The 20279-nt window shown below is 37.3% G+C and overlaps 1 protein-coding gene across 1 annotated transcript in view; it reads left to right on the forward strand.

The window, feature by feature from the left end:
- The window catches only part of LOC126251374 (transient receptor potential-gamma protein-like), a 586511-nt gene extending 570734 nt beyond the window's left edge, over nt 1–15777 (forward strand). Inside the window, exon 22 of the mRNA XM_049951758.1 lies at nt 14773–15777. Within this exon, the coding sequence (XP_049807715.1) occupies nt 14773–15018 (246 nt within the window). The 3' untranslated portion in view covers nt 15019–15777. The remainder of the gene's footprint in view (nt 1–14772) is intronic.
- The last annotated feature ends 4502 nt before the right edge of the window (nt 15778–20279 follow it).

A 20279-nucleotide genomic window follows, 5' to 3' on the forward strand; every position in this document is an offset into this window, starting at 1 on the left:
TGATCATCTTATATTCTTGAAACTTCCTGGCAGATTAAAACTGTGTGCCGGACCGAGACTCGAACTCAGGACCTTTGCCTTTCATTGTTAAGTGCTCTACCAACTGAGCTACCCAAGCATGACTCGAGTCTTGGTCCAGCACACAGTTTTAATCTGCCAGGAAGTTTCATATCAGCGCACACTCCGCTGCAGAGTGAAAATCTCATTCTGGAAACATCTTATATTCTTCTTCCAAGACAGTGTCCACTCCACTGAACTGCTCTTCCAGGTCCTTTACTGTCTCTGGTAGAATTACAATCTCATCAGCACACAAAGTTTTTATTTGTTTTCCCTGTGCTTCAATTCCTTCTCCAAATTTTTCTGTGGTTTCCTTTACTGTGTGCTCAATGTACAGATTGAATACCATTGGGGATAGACTATAAACCTGTCTCACTCCCTTCTCGACCACGGCTTCCCTTTCATGCCCGTTGGCTCTTCTATCTGCCGTCTTGTTTCTGTGTAAGTTGTAAATATCCTTTCACTCCCTGTACTTTACCCCTGCTGCCTTCAAAACTTCAAAGAGGTTATTCCAGCCAACATTGTCAAAAGCTTCCTCTAAGTCTACAAATTCTATAAATGTAAGTTTGCCTTTTCTTAAGCTATTTTCTAAGAGAAGTCATATGGTTAGCATTGCCTTGAGTATGCCTAAACTTCTCCAGAATCCAAGCTCATCTTCCCCAATATTAGCTTCTATCAGTTTTTCCATTCTGCAAGGGATTAATGTTGTTATTTTACAACCATGACTTATTACACTGATATTTCAGTAATATTCACACCTGTCAGCATATGTTTTCTTTGCAATTGGAATTATTATATTCTTCTTGATATCTGAGAATGTTGTTATTTTACAACCATGACTTATTACACTGATATTTCAGTAATATTCACACCTGTCAGTATATGTTTTCTTTGCAATTGGAATTATTATATTCTTCTTGATATCTGAGAATATATTACCTGTCCCATACATCTTGCACACTAGATGGAAGAGTTTCATCATGGATGGCTCTCCAAAGGCTCTGACGGAATTTTGTTAAAACCCGGGCATTGTCTTGACTTAGGTCTTTCAGTGGTCTGTCAATTTCTTTTTGTAGTATTGTATCTCCAATCTCATTATCATCTACAACCTCTTCCCTTTCTGTAATATTCTCTTCAAGAACATCTACCTTGTACAGATCTTCTACATACTCTTTCCATCTCTCATCTTTCCCCTCTTTGTTTAGACCTGGTTTTCCATCAGATCTCTTAATATTAATACAGCTGCTTATATTTTCTCTAGAGGCCTTTTTAATTTTCCTGTAGGCAGTATCTATCTTTCCCTGAATGAAACATGCTTCTAAAACCTTACATTTGTCCTCTAGCCATTCCTGCTTAGCTATTGCACTCCTCGTCAATCTTATTTTTTTAAATGTCTGTATTCCCTTCCACCTCCTTCTTTCGTGGCATTTTTAAATTGTCTCTGTTCATCAATTACATTCAGTATCTACTACATTATCTAAGAATTTCTACTAGGCCTTATCTTTGTACTCATTTGATCCTCTGCTGTCTTCTCCGTTTCATCTCTCAAAGCTACCCATTTCATTTCGACTGTGTTCCTTTCCCCTGTTCTCATCAATCATTGCCTAATGCTCTCATTGAAACTATCGACAACTTCTGGTTCTTTCAGTTTGTCCAGGTCCTATCCCTTTAACTTTCTGCCTTTTTTTCAATTTCTTCAGTTTACAGTTCATAATCAATAAATTTTTATCACAGTCCACATCTGTCCCTGGAAATGCCTTACAATTTAAAATCTGGTTCCAAAATCTCTATCTTACCATTATGTAATCAGTTTGAAATCTTGGTTCAAATGGCTCTGAGCACTATGGGATGTAATATCTGAGGTCATCAGTCACCTAGACTTAGAACTACTTAAACCTAACTAACCTAAGGACACCACACACATCCATGCCCGAAGCAGGATTCGAACTTGAGACCATAGCGGTCATGCGGTTCCAGATTGAAGCACCTAGAACCACGCAACCACACCGGCCCGCTTTGAAATCTTCCTGTGTTTCCAGGTCTCTTCCATGTATACAGTCTTCTTTCATGAGTCTCAAACCAATGTTAGTGATGATTAAATTATGCTCTGTCCAGAATTCTACCAGGTGGCTTCTTCTGTCATTCCTTCCCCAGTCCCTATTCACCTACTGTTTTTCCTTGTCTTCCTTTTCCTGCTGTCAAATTCCGGAACCCTCTGATCTATTAAATTTTTGTCTTCCTTAATTATCAGAAGTACAAGTTTGTGTGCCATTTAGCTCTGCAGATGAAGAAGAGATTGGAGAAATACATGATGAGATGAAAGAAAACATTGTAGTTAATGTCAGGGAAACTGTCTATTATTATGAAAGAAAACATCCTATCAGATCAGAAGATCATTTAAACGTAAAAAAGGCACAATACAATACTGAAAATCTGAGACATTTCACTGTCCCCAAGAAGTCATCAGGGACACTATGACAGTTTGTTAATAAAAAATTAGGACAGATGGAACCCTAGCTATTTACACACAAGTGTAGATTGTAATGGGTTCTTCAGTACTGCCTGTTCAGTTATATGTCTTCAAATGATGTTGACCATTACTTTGTTGTTGTTGACCATTACTTTGTTGTTAGTTTGCACTAAGGCCCATATCACATCTATAGTTAAAAATTAGTGCTTACTTTGTTTGTTCATTGTTGGTCTCTTGTCTTCCATGGAGTATGTTGATGGTTCCAAGTCATTGCCCTTGTACCAAACAACATTAAATGGTCAAAAGATTGTTATTCAGGTAACTTCTGATAGTTATTCCAAAAAATGTGATTACTGAACTTTGAAATAGATACAGTTTTCACTATTTCCACACTCACTTCTAGCAATATATAATACTTCTGCCTTGAGCAGTACTATATTTTTTTTATTTTTTTATTTATCCATCCACAGACAATAAATATTGTATGGATGTTGTCCAAAAGCACTTGAAATTTATGGGAAACAATTTGTGCAAAAGGAACATACAAAATTTTACATTAAGTAGTACAAAGAATAATACATACAAAACTGTACAAAAAATCTTCAAAGAATAATACTTGGTCATACAAGACACAGTAATACAACTTTTTATACATGTATACTAACAGTATTGTTACTGCATAGTCTGTTTGCCCTAAGGCTTTACTTTTGTCTTCCCTGAACAGGAAGCTCGTATATTCACTTCAATAATTGAGTAAAGATTTTACCACACTCAGTAGCTGTCCATCAGATATACAAAATTAACAGAAACTTTAGCGGATGAAAGTTAGTGTTTTCAGTTTTACCTTAATATAAACATTATCAGAATTATTTATTGGCCTAAATAGTCATTTACCGAGTGAAAACATTGTTCAAGTAGAAATTCTTTAAATTCTACTTTAAATCTGTTTTCATCTTCTAACTTCCTGATGTTGGCAGGAAGTATGTTGTAGAGTTTTGTACCAGTATGGCTCACATGCCTTTATCTGTCTGTTCTTTTTGTTCACTGAGTATGGAGTGTGTACTATTTTGAGTATTGTAGTTCGGCAAGTCGGCATTTGTCTGAAAATCTGCAAGATGGGCCCTAATACTTATTTGTATACATGTACGGAAGGTATTGTTAGAACTTTAAGCTTATTGAATAAGGGTTTGCATCATATCTGTGGATGACTGTGTGTTTTTATTTGGATAGCCCTCTTCTGTTACAGAAACATTTGGTTTAGATGGCAAGTGGTGGAACCCCAAAATATTATTCCATATGTTACAAGAGACTGAAAATAGCCAAAATATGCCATCCTGGCACCCTCTTCATTAAAGACATTTCCTATACCGTAATTCTAAGACCAAAATAGGCTGAGTTAAGTTTCTGCACAAGTTTCATTACATGGTCATTAAAATTAAGATTTTCATCTACATGAATCCCCAGCAATTTTGTTGATACCACTCTGTCTTTGGCCTTCTCACCCAACAACAGATCAAGATTTACATTCTGACATTTTCCCCAAACTGCGTATAATTTGTTTTATTTGCATTTAATGTCAAATGGTTTGCATTGAACCAAGTGTGGACATTTTTTATTACTTGATCAGCAGATGTTTACTGATGAAGATGTTTACAGTATTTGCTTTGGTGCACCTGTTATCACACTAGTGTCATGTGCAAATAGTATGGCCATTGCTGCTCCATCTGAGGTGTGGAAGTCATTTATGTAGACAAGGATCATTAAGGGACCTAGAATACTGCCTTGCTGCACTCCTATTTCCACTTTTTTTCCATCTGATACTAAATTTTTTTTGTGGTTGGAGTATTGTGACATCAGTCCTACAATCTGTGTTCTGGTCTGTTTTGTAGGTATGATTCAAACCACTTTTTTCTCTGTTCCATGAATAATTAATGCTTCCAATTTTCCTAAAACAATGCCATGATTGACAGTGTCAAATGCTTTGGAGAGATCTAAATTTATTCCAACTGTGTTGTTGTCTTTTTCTAGATTTTGATTATTTGTTCAGTGTAGCATATTAGTGCTGTTTCTGTATTTTTGCCTGCCTGGAAGCTATGCTAATTTCTATTTAGTAACTTACGGTCATTTGGATACTTGTTGATTCTGTGCTTCATTAATTTTTCTACTATTTTGGAAAATGTTGGAAGGAGGGGGGATATTGGCCAATAGTTTTCTACCTTATGCTTGTCACCATTTTTGAATAATGGTTTCATGTTTGACATTTTCATTCTTTCCAGAAACACTCCTTCACTAATGATAAGTTGGCTATGTATGCCAAGTGCCTTGCAATTTGTGCAGCTGCCATTGTTATGATATAAACAGGCATCTCATCTACTCCTGCTGACATTTTAAGTTTCAAGCTCTTTATTACTTTGAACACTTCATCTTCATCTGTTGGATCTATCCTCATGCTACAAGCAGCTTTTGGAAATTCAGGTTTTTCTTGGTTTGTAAATTTCAAGCTTAATAACGTTGTTGCACTTATGAAATAATTGTTGATGTAATTTGGCAAATCTTGTTTTTTAATATTGACATTTTCTGTGCTTCACAATAGGCGTATGGCTTTTGATTTGTTATCAGACTGTCTTATTCAGTTGTCATTACTCATAAATTTTGCCTTGTTAATTACTTTTCGATATACCCTCTTGTAATTCTTAACATATTCTATGAACTGTGGATCTTTAGATGTCTTCAGTTTTGAATTTAGTCTCTTTAGAGTTCCACAAGAAGTTTTTATGCCAGCTGTGATCCAAGAACTGGACTCTGTATTGTGATGTTATGTGATTCTTGACAGCTTCTTTGGAAAGTGCATTTCAAAATATCCCATGAAAATTGAAGAAAAAGTGTTATATGCATCATTTGAAAAGGAAACACACACACACGCACGCACGCACGCACGCATGCACACACACACACACACACACACACACACACACACACACACACACACACACACACACACACACACACACACAATTTGCACACGTCTGCACTCTCAGATAACTGAAACCACACTGCAGTTGCGTTTGTGTGAGTGTGTGTCTATTGCTGACAAAGGCCTTAACACTAGAACTGCTGATATTTGGACACACCTAGAACCAAGGCTGGGTCACTAATGACCCGCAATCTTTTCCTTTATTTCCCCTATGTCAATGGGTTATTGTTACTGCAAATGAATCTGTTGTTAGAAGCACTAGGAAATTTAGAATGAAATTAACAAAAATAAACAAGGTTTACACAAATTATAATTTTATATTTTAAAACTTACATGTATTTGCTGAGTGTTTTTACTGGCTACCGTTACACGATGAACACAAATAATAGTCTTTTGATGTACATTTGTTGCACACAGTTTTCTTGCAAATGTGACACTTTACAAATGATTTGTTTCCTTCACAGTTAGACTTTACAAGGCAACGTGTTCACTTTTTTTGTCTGTCAGGAATATCTTCAGGTCTGACAGGGATGCTAGTCTTTCTAGTCGCTGTGTACTTCTCAGCAAGCTCCTCCCCCAGCTGCAGGATGAAATCCCTGCATTTCAATTTTTTATCATTTAGAGAATTGAACAACACCCACGCATTTATCCCAGCCAAATCCAGCAAGTTGTAAAATGTGTGAACAGGCCAATGTCTCAATGGTGCTTTGACAGAGTATTTGCGAGACATTTGGTCGACCACGTCCACTCCATATTTAGAGCAGTTATAAAACGTAACTGTATCTTTCTTCTTTTTTATACCATCCGAAATCGTCACATAAGGATGCACAGTGCTCAGAATCAGAACATTCTTGTTACTCTTACCCTGATAAACAGTCAGTGTGGTATCATCTTTTTACAACAATACTGTGCTGTTTAACTGTTCTCTTGCCTTCTTGATACAGACTGGTATTTCCCTGCGAGATCGATTTATTGTGCCCACAAGACTCATAGAATTAGCTTTCAGTGACTCAGAGAGCGCTAAGGAGGTGAAAAAATTGTCACATGTGAGATTTATTCCTTTGCTGAGGTAAGGTTGCAGCAATTTTTTTACAAAAAAGTCACTAAGACGCTCATCACTCTGCCTAGTGTCATCCTTTCCTAGATAAGGGATAGCATTCACAATATATTTTGAGTCTTTATCTACCACCATCCAATACTTTTGCCCATATTTGTTCGGTTATGAGGCCATAAACTGCGTAAATCCGCAACGGCACTTTGAAGGGAAAAGCTGTTCGTCGATTGTTATATATGGACCCGGTATGTAGCTAGACTGTGCATTCACAATGAACTCATTTCAGATTTCTGATACCAAAGCAAACTTGTCTTCTCTTAGTCATTCTGATCTTGTGGATCTAAGGTCAAATCTGAGATAATGCATTATCTCTCTGAATCTGTCACGAGCCATTGTCGATTTCACGAAATTATTTCCCCACTTCACTGACCACAATGTGTCTAGTTCTAAGCTCTTAGCTCCAATAGCACCACAGATCGTACAATATAGCTATAAAAGCTTCCAATTCTTCAATTTTTATAGTCCACTCATCTGAGCTCAGTACACGACGTACTTCAGTTTCTGTACATTTTACAACATGTTTCAAAATTTTGTCCGTTATCATCAGATGCCATGCACTGTAACAGGTCTCATTAACGTTTAATTTTGCATGTGGAGATGGTCCTGTCCTTTCTTTGAAAACATTCTGTTGTCCATATCTTCCAGCTGAAGAGTCACCTAATACGCCAACTTTTCAGGTTGTTCCATCGGGTGCCGCTACCTGAAGGAAATTGAAGTGTAATAGTAGTTATACACATTAGAACGCAATTTAATATTGGATATATTGTGTAATATTAGAACAAAGAAACACCGTCATAAATGTAATGTTGTTGTTGTTGTGGTCTTCAGTCCTGAGACTGGTTTGATGCAGCTCTCCATGCTACTCTATCCTGTGCAAGCTTCTTCATCTCCCAGTACCTACTGCAACCTACATCCTTCTGAATCTGCTTAGTGTATTCATCTCTTGGTCTCCCCCTACGATTTTTACCCTCCACGATGCCCTCCAATACTAAATTTGTGATCCCTTGATGCCTCAGAACATGTCCTACCAACCGATCCCTTCTTCTGGTCAAGTTGTGCCACAAACTTCTCTTCTCCCCAATCCTATTCAATACTTCCTCATTAGTTATGTGATCCACCTATCTAATCTTCAGCATTCTTCTGTAGCACCACATTTCGTAAGCTTCTATTCTCTTCTTGTCCAAACTATTTACCGTCCATATTTCACTTCCATACATGGCTACACTCCATACAAATACTTTCAGAAATGACTTCCTGACACTTAAATCTATACTCGATGTTAACAAATTTCTCTTCTTCAGAAACGCTTTCCTTGCCATTGCCAGTCTACATTTTATATCCTCTCTACTTCGACCATCATCAGTTATTTTGCTCCCCAAATAGCAAAACTCCTTTACTACTTTAAGTGTCTCATTTCCTAATCTAATACCCTCAACATCACCCAACTTAATTCGACTACATTCCATTATCCTCGTTTTGCTTTTGTTGATGTTCATCTTATATCCTCCCTTCAAGACACCATCCATTCCATTCAACTGCTCTTCCAAGTCCTTTGCTGTCTCTGACAGAATTACAATGTCATCGGCGAACCTCAAAGTTTTTATTTCTTCTCCATGAATTTTAATACCTACTCCGAATTTTTCTTTTGTTTCCTTTACTGCTTGCTCAATATACAGATTAAATAACATCGGGGAGAGGCTACAACCCTGTCTTACTCCCTTCCCAACTGCTGCTTCCCTTTCATGTCCCTCAACTCTTATAACTGCCATCTGGTTTCTGTACAAATTGTAAATAGCCTTTCGCTCCCTGTATTTTACCCCTGCCACCTTTAGAATTTGAAAGAGAGTATTCCAGTCAACATTGTCAAAAGCTTTCTCTAAGTCTACTAATGCTAGAAACGTAGGTTTGCCTTTCCTTAATCTTTCTTCTAAGATAAGGCGTAAGGTCAGTATTACCTCACGTGTTCCAGTATTTCTACGGAATCCAAACTGATCTTCCCTGAGGCCGGCTTCTACCAGTTTTTCCATTCGTCTGTAAAGAATTCGCGTTAGTATATTGCAGCTGTGGCTTATTAAACTGATTGTCCGGTAATTTTCACATCTGTCAACACCTGCTTTCTTTGGGATTGGAATTATTATATTCTTCTTGAAGTCTGAGGGTATTTCACGTGTTTCTTACATCTTGCTCACCAGATGGTAGAGTTTTGTCACGACTGGCTCTCCCAAGGCTGTCAGTAGTTCCAATGGAATGTTGTCTACTCCAGGGGCCTTGTTTCGACTCAGGTCTTTCAGTGCTCTGTCAAACTCTTCACGCAGTATTGTATCTCCCATTTCATCTACATCCTCTTCCATTTCCATAATATTGTCCTCAAGTACATCGCCCTTGTATAGACCCTCTATATACTCCTTCCACCTTTCTGCTTTCCCTTCTTTGCTTAGAACTGGGTTTCCATCTGAGCTCTTGATGTTCATATAAGTGGTTCTCTTATCTCCAAAGGTCTCTTTAATTTTCCTGTAGGCAGTATCTATCTTACCCCTAGTGAGAAAAGCCTCTACATCCTTACATTTGTCCTCTAGCCATCCCTGCTTAGCCATTTTGCACTTCCTGTCGATCTCATTTTTGAGACGTTTGTATTCCTTTTTGCCTGCTTCATTTACTGCATTTTTATATTTTCTCCTTTCATCAATTAAATTCAATATTTCTTCTGTTACCCAAGGATTTCTACTAGCCCTCGTCTTTTTACCTATTTGAGCCTCTGCTGCCTGCACTACTTCATCCCTCAAAGCTACCCATTCCTCTTCTACTGTATTTCTTTCCCCCATTCCTGTCAATTGTTCCCTTATGCTCTCCCTGTAACTCTGTACAACCTCTGGTTCCTTCAGTTTATCCAGGTCCCATCACCTTAAATTCCCACCTTTTTGCAGTTTCTTCAGTTTTAATCTACCAATAGATTATGGTCAGAGTCCACATCTGCCCCTGGAAATGTCTTACAATTTAAAACCTGGTTCCTAAATCTCTGTCTTACCATTATATAATCTATCTGATACCTTTTAGTATCTCCAGGGTTCTTCCATGTATACAACCTTCTATCACGATCCTTAAACCAAGTGTTAGCTATGATTAAGTTGTGCTCTGTGCAAAATTCTACCAGGCGGCTTCCTCTTTCATTTCTTAGCCCCAATCCATATTCACCTACTACGTTTCCTTCTCTCCCTTTTCCTACACTCGAATTCCAGCCACCCATGACTATTAAATTTTCGTCTCCCTTCACTATCTGAATAATTTCTTTTATTTCATCATACATTTCTTCAATTTCTTCGTCATCTGCAGAGCTAGTTGGCATTTAAACTTGTACTACTGTAGTAGGTGTGGGCTTCGTATCTATCTTGGCCACAATAATGCGTTCACTATGCTGTTTGTAGTAGCTTACCCGCATTCCTATTTTCCTATTCATTATTAAACCTACTCCTGCATTACCCCTATTTGACTTTGTGTTGATAGCCCTGTAGTCACCTGACCAGAAGTCTTGTTCCTCCTGCCACCGAACTTCACTAATTCCCACTATATCTAACTTTAACCTATCCATTTCCCTTTTTAAATTTTCTAACCTACCTGCCCGATTAAGGGATCTGACATTCCATGCTCCGATCCGTAGAACGCCAGTTTTCTTTCTCCTGATAATGACATCCTCTTGAGTAGTCCCCGCCCGGAGATCCGAATGGGGGACTATTTTACCTCCGGAATATTTTACCCAAGAGGACGCCATCAACATTTAATCATACAGTAAAGCTGCATGCCCTCGGGAAAAATTACGGCCATAGTTTCCCCGTGCTTTCAGCCGTTCGCAGTACCAGCACAGCAAGGCCGTTTTGGTTATTGTTACAAGGCCAGATCAGTCAATCATCCAGACTGTTGCCCTTGCAACTACTGAAAAGGCTGCTGCCCCTCTTCAGGAACCACACGTTTGTCTGGCCTCTCAACAGATACCACTCCGTTGTGGTTGTACCTACGGTACGGCCATCTGTATCGCTGAGGCACGCAAGCCTCCCCACCAACGGCAAGGTCCATGGTTCATGGGGGGGGAAATGTAATATATAACTTATAAAAATTCAACACGAAACAAAGTATAAACATAAGTGTGGCAATTGAAATTAGTGTCTACTCAACATATACATAAAAAAAAATATTATAAAACAAACACATAAACAAGCATACCTTTCATATCAGCATTCAGTAGAACCTTCTCAAGAGTAACATTGTCTTCTGATGAATAATCTGGAACTATTGGTGATGGAAATTCTTCCTGCAGTGGTACGCCCTCAGATTCATTATCTAAAATCTCATTGAGAGCATTTATAATGTCCTCTTCGGTGCGTAGAAATCTGGCCATAATATATTCGTTAGTTACAAGCACTATCTACACAGACAGAATGCACTACTAAACCCGTTTTCGTGGTACGAAACTCTGGGTGCTTGTCCCCTGCTGAAAACTGGAACGTCAGCTGGAAGTGAAGTAAAAACGAGTTTTGCGATTGTTGACCAAACACACACTAACAATAGGCATGAAGCTACATGAAAAACGCGATTGTTATAGCGACTGCGCCAGGCAGGTCAGAACTGATCCTTCTGCAGTTCTAGGTGAATCTTCATATTTCTTTTTTATGTTTTCGCCATAAAATGTGAAATGAAGTATAATCACTAATTACCTTATTTCATAAAAAGTCACAGAAATTTAACACTCTAGGCAATAATACAAAAGAGTGACAAACAAAAGAATTATCAAGTGGGTCATCAGTGACCCAGCTGCGGTTCTAGTGTTAATGGCCGAAAGCTATAATTGTGTAAATCTTTTTGTTGTGTCTGTCGCGACTCAGCATCTCCGCTTTATGGTGAGTAGCAACTTTCCTTCTCTAATATTATTACATTCCATTCTGGATTTTCCATTGTTTGATATACACATCAATTGTATTTGTTAGGGACAGCACTACTGCCCATACTCACTAGTTAGGATATTCGTTAAGTCTACACAGTTTTCAGCGGAATATTTTCTTTTATATCTGAAGTACACTTTTTTTCTTCCAGTGGCATTGAAGGAATTTTGAGGACAAGAGCATTATGGTCTGATAATCCTAAATCAGTATTTGTTACTTCCACTTCTGTGGATCGTACATTTGATAATATACAGGGTGATTCAAAAAGAATACCACAACTTCAGGAATTTAAAACTCTGCAACGACAAAAGGCAGAGCTAAGCACTATCTGTCGGCGAATTAAGGGAGCTATAAACTTTCATTTAGTTGTACATTTGTTCGCTTGAGGCGCTGTTGACTAGGCGTCAGCGTCAGTTGATGCTAAGATGGCGACCGCTCAACAGAAAGCTTTTTGTGTTATTGAGTACGGCAGAAGTGAATCGACGACAGTTGTTCAGCATGCATTTCGAACGAAGTATGGTGTTAAACCTCCTGATAGATGGTGTATTAAACGTTGGTATAAACAGTTTACAGAGAATGGGTGTTTGTGCAAAGGGAAAAGTTCTGGACGGCCGAGAACGAGTGATGAAAATGTAGCACGCATCCAGCAAGCATTTGTTCGCAGCCCAGGAAAATCGACTCGCATAGCTAGCAGAGAGCTGCAAATTCCACAATCAACTGTATGGAGAGTCCTATGAAAAAAATTAGTTATGAAACCTTATCGTCTGAAATTGGTTCAAGCACTGTGTGCAGCTGATAAGATTAAAAGAATCGATTTCTGTGATATTATCCTTGCTCAAATGGAAACAGATGAATCTTTTGTTTCAAAGATTGTGTTTAGTGATGAAGCAACTTTCCACACTAACGGGAAAGTCAACCGTCACAATGTCTGTATATGGGGCACTGAGAATCCGCGGGAAACAACTCAGTATGAACGTGACTCGCCTAAGGTGAACGTTTTCTGTGCCATTTCAGCCAATAAAGTTTTTGGTCTCTTTTTCTTCGAAGGTGCTACTGTAACTGGACTACAGTATCTGGAGATGTTAGAGAATTGGCTGTTCCCTCAGCTCAAACAAGAAGCACAACAATTCATATTTCAGCAGGATGGAGCGCCACCACATTGGCACTTATCTGTCCGTAACTACCTGAACGTCAACTACCCGAGGCGATGGATCGGCCGCCAGGCAGCCCGTGACAGAGCACTTCATCACTGGCCTCCAAGAAGGATTCCTATGGAATAAGAGGAAATGCCTATGACTGGTTTAAAAGCTATCTGGAAGATCGACAGCAGTATGTCGAATTAAATGAAACTAAGCTCTCAGGTACAGCTAGCACTGTACATTCCTCCATACATACCATAAAGCAAGGCATTCCCCAAGGCTCCGTCCTGGGCCCTTTGCTGTTCTTACTTTACATAAATGACCTTCCTCACAGCCTACCAAACACAAAAACCCTTTATTTGCTGACGACACCTCTATATTCATATCTGCACCTGAACAAATTCTCCAATCTAATATAGATAGAACCACAGATTAAATAAGTCGATGGCTTCAAAGTAACAGGCTGCTGATTAATGCAAAAAAGACAATTGGAATAACCTTTCACACTGCCCAAAACAGAAATCCATTACTACCAACTATATCACTGGAAAAAAATAATGTTAAACTTGAAAATGAAAGTGAAATCTCTTTTAATAAAAGAATGCTTTTATACCATCCAGGAATATTTGGAATCAAAATTGTCTTAGTGCATGATAATGTATCAAAGCTGAATGTTGTTAAGTCAGTTTTGTCACATCATGTAACAATTCTCTGTAAAGCTGTAACTTTAAGTAACATAATTTTGTAGGTAACGTAAAATAAACTTTCTTCTGTATTCTTGTTTACTATTTTAGACTCCTGTAAACTGTATATTTGTATTGACTTATCCCATATCAGTTGTACAAGCCATTGTACTGATTTGATCTACGGGACAAATAATAAATAAATAAATAAATAAAAGCCCTGATCTTACCCCCTGCGATTTTTTCTTATGGGGGTATGTTAAGGATATGGTGTTTCGGCCACCTCTCCCAGCCACCATTGATGATTTGAAACGAGAAATAACAGCAGCTATCCAAACTGTTACGCCTGATATGCTACAGAGAGTGTGGAACGAGTTGGAGTATCGGGTTGATATTGCTCGTGTGTCTGGAGTGGGCCATATTGAACATCTCTGAACTTGTTTTTGAGTGAAAAAAAACCTTTTTAAATACTCTTTGTAATGATGTATAACAGAAGGTTATATTATGTTTCTTTCATTAAATACACATTTTTAAAGTTGTGGTATTCTTTTTGAATCACCCTGTATTATCTATAGGACTATTTGTATTATATGTTATTCTTGTGGGTTCATGTATGTGTGGAAACAGATTGAAACTACATAATAGATTTAGGAATTGTTTTTTTAGCCTATTTTCATTCATAAGATTCATGTTGAAATCCCCACAGACAACTACAGTGGCTCTTTCAGTAAAAAGAATGTTAAGCAGTGTTTCTAATTGATTAATGAATATTTCTGTATCCCCAGTCGGTGGTCTGTATATTGCTGTGACTATGACTTTTCCCTGTATTTCATAGAACTGTATAGCTGCTATAAAACAAGATCAGGTCCCTTTGCAATGACGCTTCTGTAAAGAGTGTCCATTCCACAACACATTCCCACCAAGTCTCTGTATCTCCCTATAACGAACAAGAACAGCGATCTCATGTAGAGGTAAAAAGGTTTTATAACAGTATCAACAATGATTGCTGGAACAACTTTAAACCTGTTAATAAAATAGGTTTACATGAATTCAAGTGACATGCTTTAACTTTATTTTCTATGTGCAGGATACAAAAACTTAAGTATGGAATAATTCATTTTTATTGCTGTGTAAATATCAAAATTATTCTTATCAAACAAAAGATTGAGATCCCATGATATTGTATGTTTCTTATGATATTATTGGCTAGATTGCATTACAAGATGTAACTGAAGACTTCACAAGAAATTCTTTTTGTATTAAAGTGTCAATAAAAAACGTTTTAGCTTCAGTTTTTGAATCAGTTACTTGGTATTTGCCCTTATACAAATCTTACTTCTTTATCAGATGACTTCCACTCCCAAAAAATATTATAGAGAGAATATAATATATGTTGTGTTTCAGGATCAGAGTGCAAATTTCCACCAGGATGCACAGCAGCAATGTCAAGAACCACAGGTGTCATCGAGCTCAACTACAACGGCGACGTCAACAACAGAGACAGACACGACTGTCATTTCTGGTGAGCAGCAGCAGCAACAGGGAGTGACAAAGCTGCCACGCAATGGCTCTGTGGTGGTGGCAGCACTGCCGCACCTGCCGGGAATCCAGCCACTCAGTGGACATGACGGCTCAGCTGGTTGGCTGTGAGCTGCATTACGGCTGGTTCGTAATGGTGGTAGCACTGCACAGACATACAACGTCTGTGCACTGCTACCCAGCTCTGAACTGGTTGTCCTTCCCCTCTGAGTGGCTAAACAGTCAGCAGTCACACATCTTTGGTCTGAGGATGGTGATATCTTGAATTAGAAGTGTCATGTGCTGCACTCTGTCCTCCTGCTGGCCTAAAGTAACTGTAGCATGCAGAAAGGGCTGTACAAGAATTGTGGTACACTTTCCTCTGCTTGATGCTCAAGAGCATAATCTTAATATACAGATCCTATAAAAAGTGCAGGAACTCCACACTTCCTCATTTATGTGGGAACAAAAATGCTATGATGCTCTGTATTATCACTCACTCTGCACTGTCACCCAAAAGTGGACATGCTCAAAGACATAATCTGTTAACTATAATAGTTTTTTGCCTAAAAATGTCAATTTAGGCATTGAGTGTGGTTTATCTCCATTTGATAATCTCTTGACACTGTGTGAGACCAAAGCATAAAGAATCAGGAGCCCATTAGCATCTGTCATCTCTCTCAGACGGCAGATAGTCTTTTGCATTATTTTCCTAGTAATGTACACAGTTCTCAGATAGCAACAGGAACTAAAACAGCAACCTATATTGTAGTCTTATAAATAGAAACTCAGTGAAGGGTAAGTGTGACAAAGTATCCAAGGTTTAGTGATGAACTATTCATAATCATACTGCATAAATTTCATGTGCCATCTGTGGATTATTTTTATTGTGAGGAAGCAGTTTATTCTCCTCTGAACACACATTAACATAAAGTCATTACTGAAAACTTTCTTTACCTACATTTTGATGACTCTATCACATTTCCCTGAGAAATTCTCGGAGCATCTCCAACAAATTATTAAACATATTGAATAAAATTTTAAATGATATTTTTGATACTCTCAGTGTTTATTGACTAAGATATCATTTGACATTACTTGCAGAAGGATGTGAGTGTGAGAAGGATGAGAGTGTGTTTCTGGAAGCAACACTTTTGTACTAACACTAGTTAGCAATGTTAGGTAAAGAACACACAAGAGTGGAAGTATTAGGAGAAGCTACATCATGCATTGACATTGGAAAAACTATTGTCTGAAAGACACTGGTAGGAATCATTAAATAGCAGAAGTCAGAACACATCTCGTGTCAGCCTCACAATATTTTAAATATGTACTTTGGCCAAGTATTTCCCTCATGATACCTCGTACTACAGTCGATCTCCTTTCGAAAACATACAGGCCATAAATTTCAGTTATGACAATATAAGTTTACAGATGATATCAGGTAGCTTAATTGTTTTATGCAATGGTTTTTAGTAGCCCATTGGTTCTCAATAATATGCAGATTTTACTACTTCCATGTCTTTTCAGAAAATCCTTAAATTCTTAGAAGAAAATCACAAATTCTGTTAATGTTTGTCATTTCTTATAGCTGTTGGTCACATTTTTGGCTGCCCTGTATTTTTATTGTTACTTTTAAATTCTGTTCAATATGACTAGACTGTGAAAATAGCTATTCTTCTTAAGCTTGCAGCAATATTAATATTTGATGACACAGAAAAGTAAAAGACAGAAAGACCATGATCAGTCCAGGAAAAAAATCACAACAAACTTCATCAGAATTCTTCAGTGTCACCTTTAACTGTAACTGAAATAAATATCCCATAATGTTAGCTTTCACAAGCAAGATTAATACTCATAACATTCACTAATATGGTTGTAAAGTTTAAAATACAGCTCCACGATAATGAAATTTTATAGACGTGAATGCAGAACTAGACTCTTGAAGAACATACTGCCTCTCATGTAGGAGCAGAAACTGAAGAAACCCTCATTCCAGATGTCAGAAATGAATTATGTGCCACCAATATACTCTATAAGTTGAGTTCAGAGTCCGCCCCTGGCAGCTGAGTGGTCAGCATGCCGGAATGTCATACCTAATGGCTCGGGTTTGATTCCCAGCTGGGTCGGAGATTTTCTCCACTCAGGGACTGGGTGTTGTGCTATCCTTATCATCATCATTTCATCCCCATCGACATGCAAGTCGCTGAAGTGACGTCAACTTGAAAGACTTGCACCAGGAGAACGGTCTACCTGCCCTAGCCACACAGCATTTCCGTTGTTAGTTGAGTTCAGAGATATTTCAGTATAAGTTGTTATTGAGATTTTTTCCAGTGGCAATTTTTTCCTATTATATTTCCCAAAACAGAGACTGGGGAGTGTACTAAGTCTCAAAGAAGCAAATGAAAAGTGATTGTTCATCATTGTAAATTATGTGCATACTTTTGTGCAAATAATAATTATTCCCCATCATCGTGAATAAATCAATACACACCTTTGGAAATATAAATTCAGAACTGTTTCAAACCACTAGTCATTCAGTTTATAGCAGTTATCACTTTTTATTTTTAAAAAAACAAGTACCTTATCAACAATTACTTTAGCCAGAAAAGGGCAAAAATGTTCTATGATGTTCATTTATTGTCAGCTTTAAGTTGTACATGGGTTAATGTACATGGGGAATCAGATGTAATAAGCTGCTAGCAAAATAACTGTATAACATCAGACTTTTCATGGTATGATCTGTAAATACACAGATTCTGAACATTAACACCAAAAAACTGGAGCGGGGTAGCAGTTAAAAATAAATATGCAGTGAAGTACCATACTTAATGTACATATGCTTCATGCTATAAACCACTTATCAGAATTTTGATAAAAAACTGTTGGTCCACTGCAGCAATTATTGAACTTTAGACTACAGTGATGGAGAACACATTTTCAGCAGGGCAGTATTTTTATTATTAGCTATAAATTCTGTTCAGTATTCTTCTTAAGAGAAAAATTAGCTAATCCTTTGATAGCTCCATCTTCGTGGTAAAATATTTGTAGTGAAAGTAACACACAGCTAATGTAATTTAATTATCTACATATGGCTGAGCACTAGTAGTTCTTCAGACATTGATGCCACCAGTTATCCAACACATCTGCTCCTGGCTAGTTGCAACATGAGGTGTGTCTTTTTTTGGAGACAGAAAACTAGTGGTTTAATTTTAACCATTAAACTCTAGTTCCATAACTTTCTTATTTTTACCTGTTTCCATCTGAATCAAAAGAAAGACATTATCAGTATTTCACAAATTCTGTGTATCAGGTCTTCCAATTCAACAACAATATGGAAAGGATATATTGCTACTTACCATGTAGAGAAGGCACAGAATCACAGATGACACAGTGGAAAAGAGTGCTACAATATCAAAGTTTTTGGACCAAGTCCTTCTTCTGCAGTCGAAAATACACACACATTCCCACAAGCAAATGTGAGTTGCATCTGTGTGACTGTGTGTATGTTTTCTATCGTGGCAGGAGGACATTGTCCAAAGTCTTTAGTATTTTAGCAGTCTTTTCCACCATGCCTGTCTGCGACTCATCTCCTCTATGTGGTAAGCAGCACTTTATCATTTCCACATAATTGTTATTTGAACCTGGACTTTCCATTGTTAGGTCTCCCAATTCACAAGATATTAGCAATATACAGACTACACAGATTTTTCCAGCTACACTTTCTTCCATTACTAACTTCAGTGCATGTAATAAATGGTTCAACATCACTCTTCATCATTGCAAATGATTTTAAATATAAAAGATTGTGTTAGTGGATTGTGAAACAACTTGAATTCTCTAATCACTATTTGCATACATATGTCATATAATTGAAGAACATAATGTTCCAAGTGCAGATTTTGTTCATGTAAAGAAAAATAAAATTTTCTGAAAACTGTAACACGAAAAATAGAACACAACAAAACATCATTCGTGTTTAAAAAATTAAAAATATACTTAATAAGTTTTGAATAATTATTTCACATCTGAGATAGTTGAATATGACACAGTTGACATCATCCTTCTCATACATCGGTGCAATTTTATCAGACATACTGATGATCTGTAGAGGACAAATCTACAATTTTAATTGAAGAGAAGAAGAAACATTATGTATGTTAGTTTATTTGTGCTCCTCTTACAGTTACCCTCTTACAGCTTTCAAAATGCTCACTTTCAGTTTTGGGATATGTTACAGCAAGAAATTATTGTCATATCAATAACACTGTTACCAATGAAAGCACAGTTCCAAACAACATGTTACCACTTTGTACTGTAATAATTATAGCAAGCATCATGAACATTCATGATAAGATGATTTTCAACAAATACAGGAAACCTTATTAGTGCACAAATAAATGTACTGAAAGGAAAAATCAGTAGAGAAAACTATGAAATTACAAGGAAACAGAAAGTCAGTATTTAGCTTTATGAGGTGAGATTCAACAAATGCGTGAACAGAAAAACTCAGAAGCAGAATCAAAAAACTTCCCAACTTTTGGAACCTGTTTCTTCCTTCTTCAGGGATGAAACAGGCACAGGTTGAAGAGGAGCTCTGGTCAGTCAGGCTTTGGGTTGTGAACTGAATGGCCTGCCTTGCCCTACTGCCAAACCTTCCCCCACCTATGCCTCTTCCATCCTTGATGAAGGAATGTGCAAGCTCTGTATGAACAAATTGTCATCTTTTTAAGTATTTTCACAACAATGAAAATTTTAATATATTAATGCTATTTTATCCATGCTGGACCTTTCTGAACTCCAAGGCTTTTATTCAACTAAGAATTGTTGATGAAGAATGCAACCAGCCACAAATACTTTTAAAAAGACTATATTTTATTCTGATTATCATGCCCTTCATGAAATGGCTGAATTTGTTTATATCCGTAGGTGGTACAGGAGTGGACAATGTGCTGCTGACAAATATAATACTGTTGTAAAACAGATGAAGTCATTTGAAGATGGACATGATAGCCTAAAACTGGTTATGGCAACAAATTAAAACTTTTTAAAAAGTGGTTGCTTTCTGGATCAACAATCCTTAGTTGAAAATATTTCTTTAAGCATTGTATATCTAGGAGCTTTAATTAGCATTTATGTTACTCTTTGCCATAGCTTCCAAAATTATTACTGTACCAAATATCTTTCTAAGTTCTTATAATAATTGCTTATAAATGAATAAGTGCTGTACAATGTACTTTCAGTTTCGAAAAGAACATTGTGAACCTGCAATGATATTTTTCTTATGTTCCTCTGAAATGCCACTGTTTTTGTGTTCATTTTATGTTACAAAATCTTCCAAAGCTACATTACCATATAAAAACATATAATCGTATTCAGACACTTGTAAATTC

The sequence above is a fragment of the Schistocerca nitens genome, chromosome 4 (assembly GCF_023898315.1).
Source record: "Schistocerca nitens isolate TAMUIC-IGC-003100 chromosome 4, iqSchNite1.1, whole genome shotgun sequence".
Lineage (NCBI taxonomy): Eukaryota > Metazoa > Arthropoda > Insecta > Orthoptera > Acrididae > Schistocerca > Schistocerca nitens.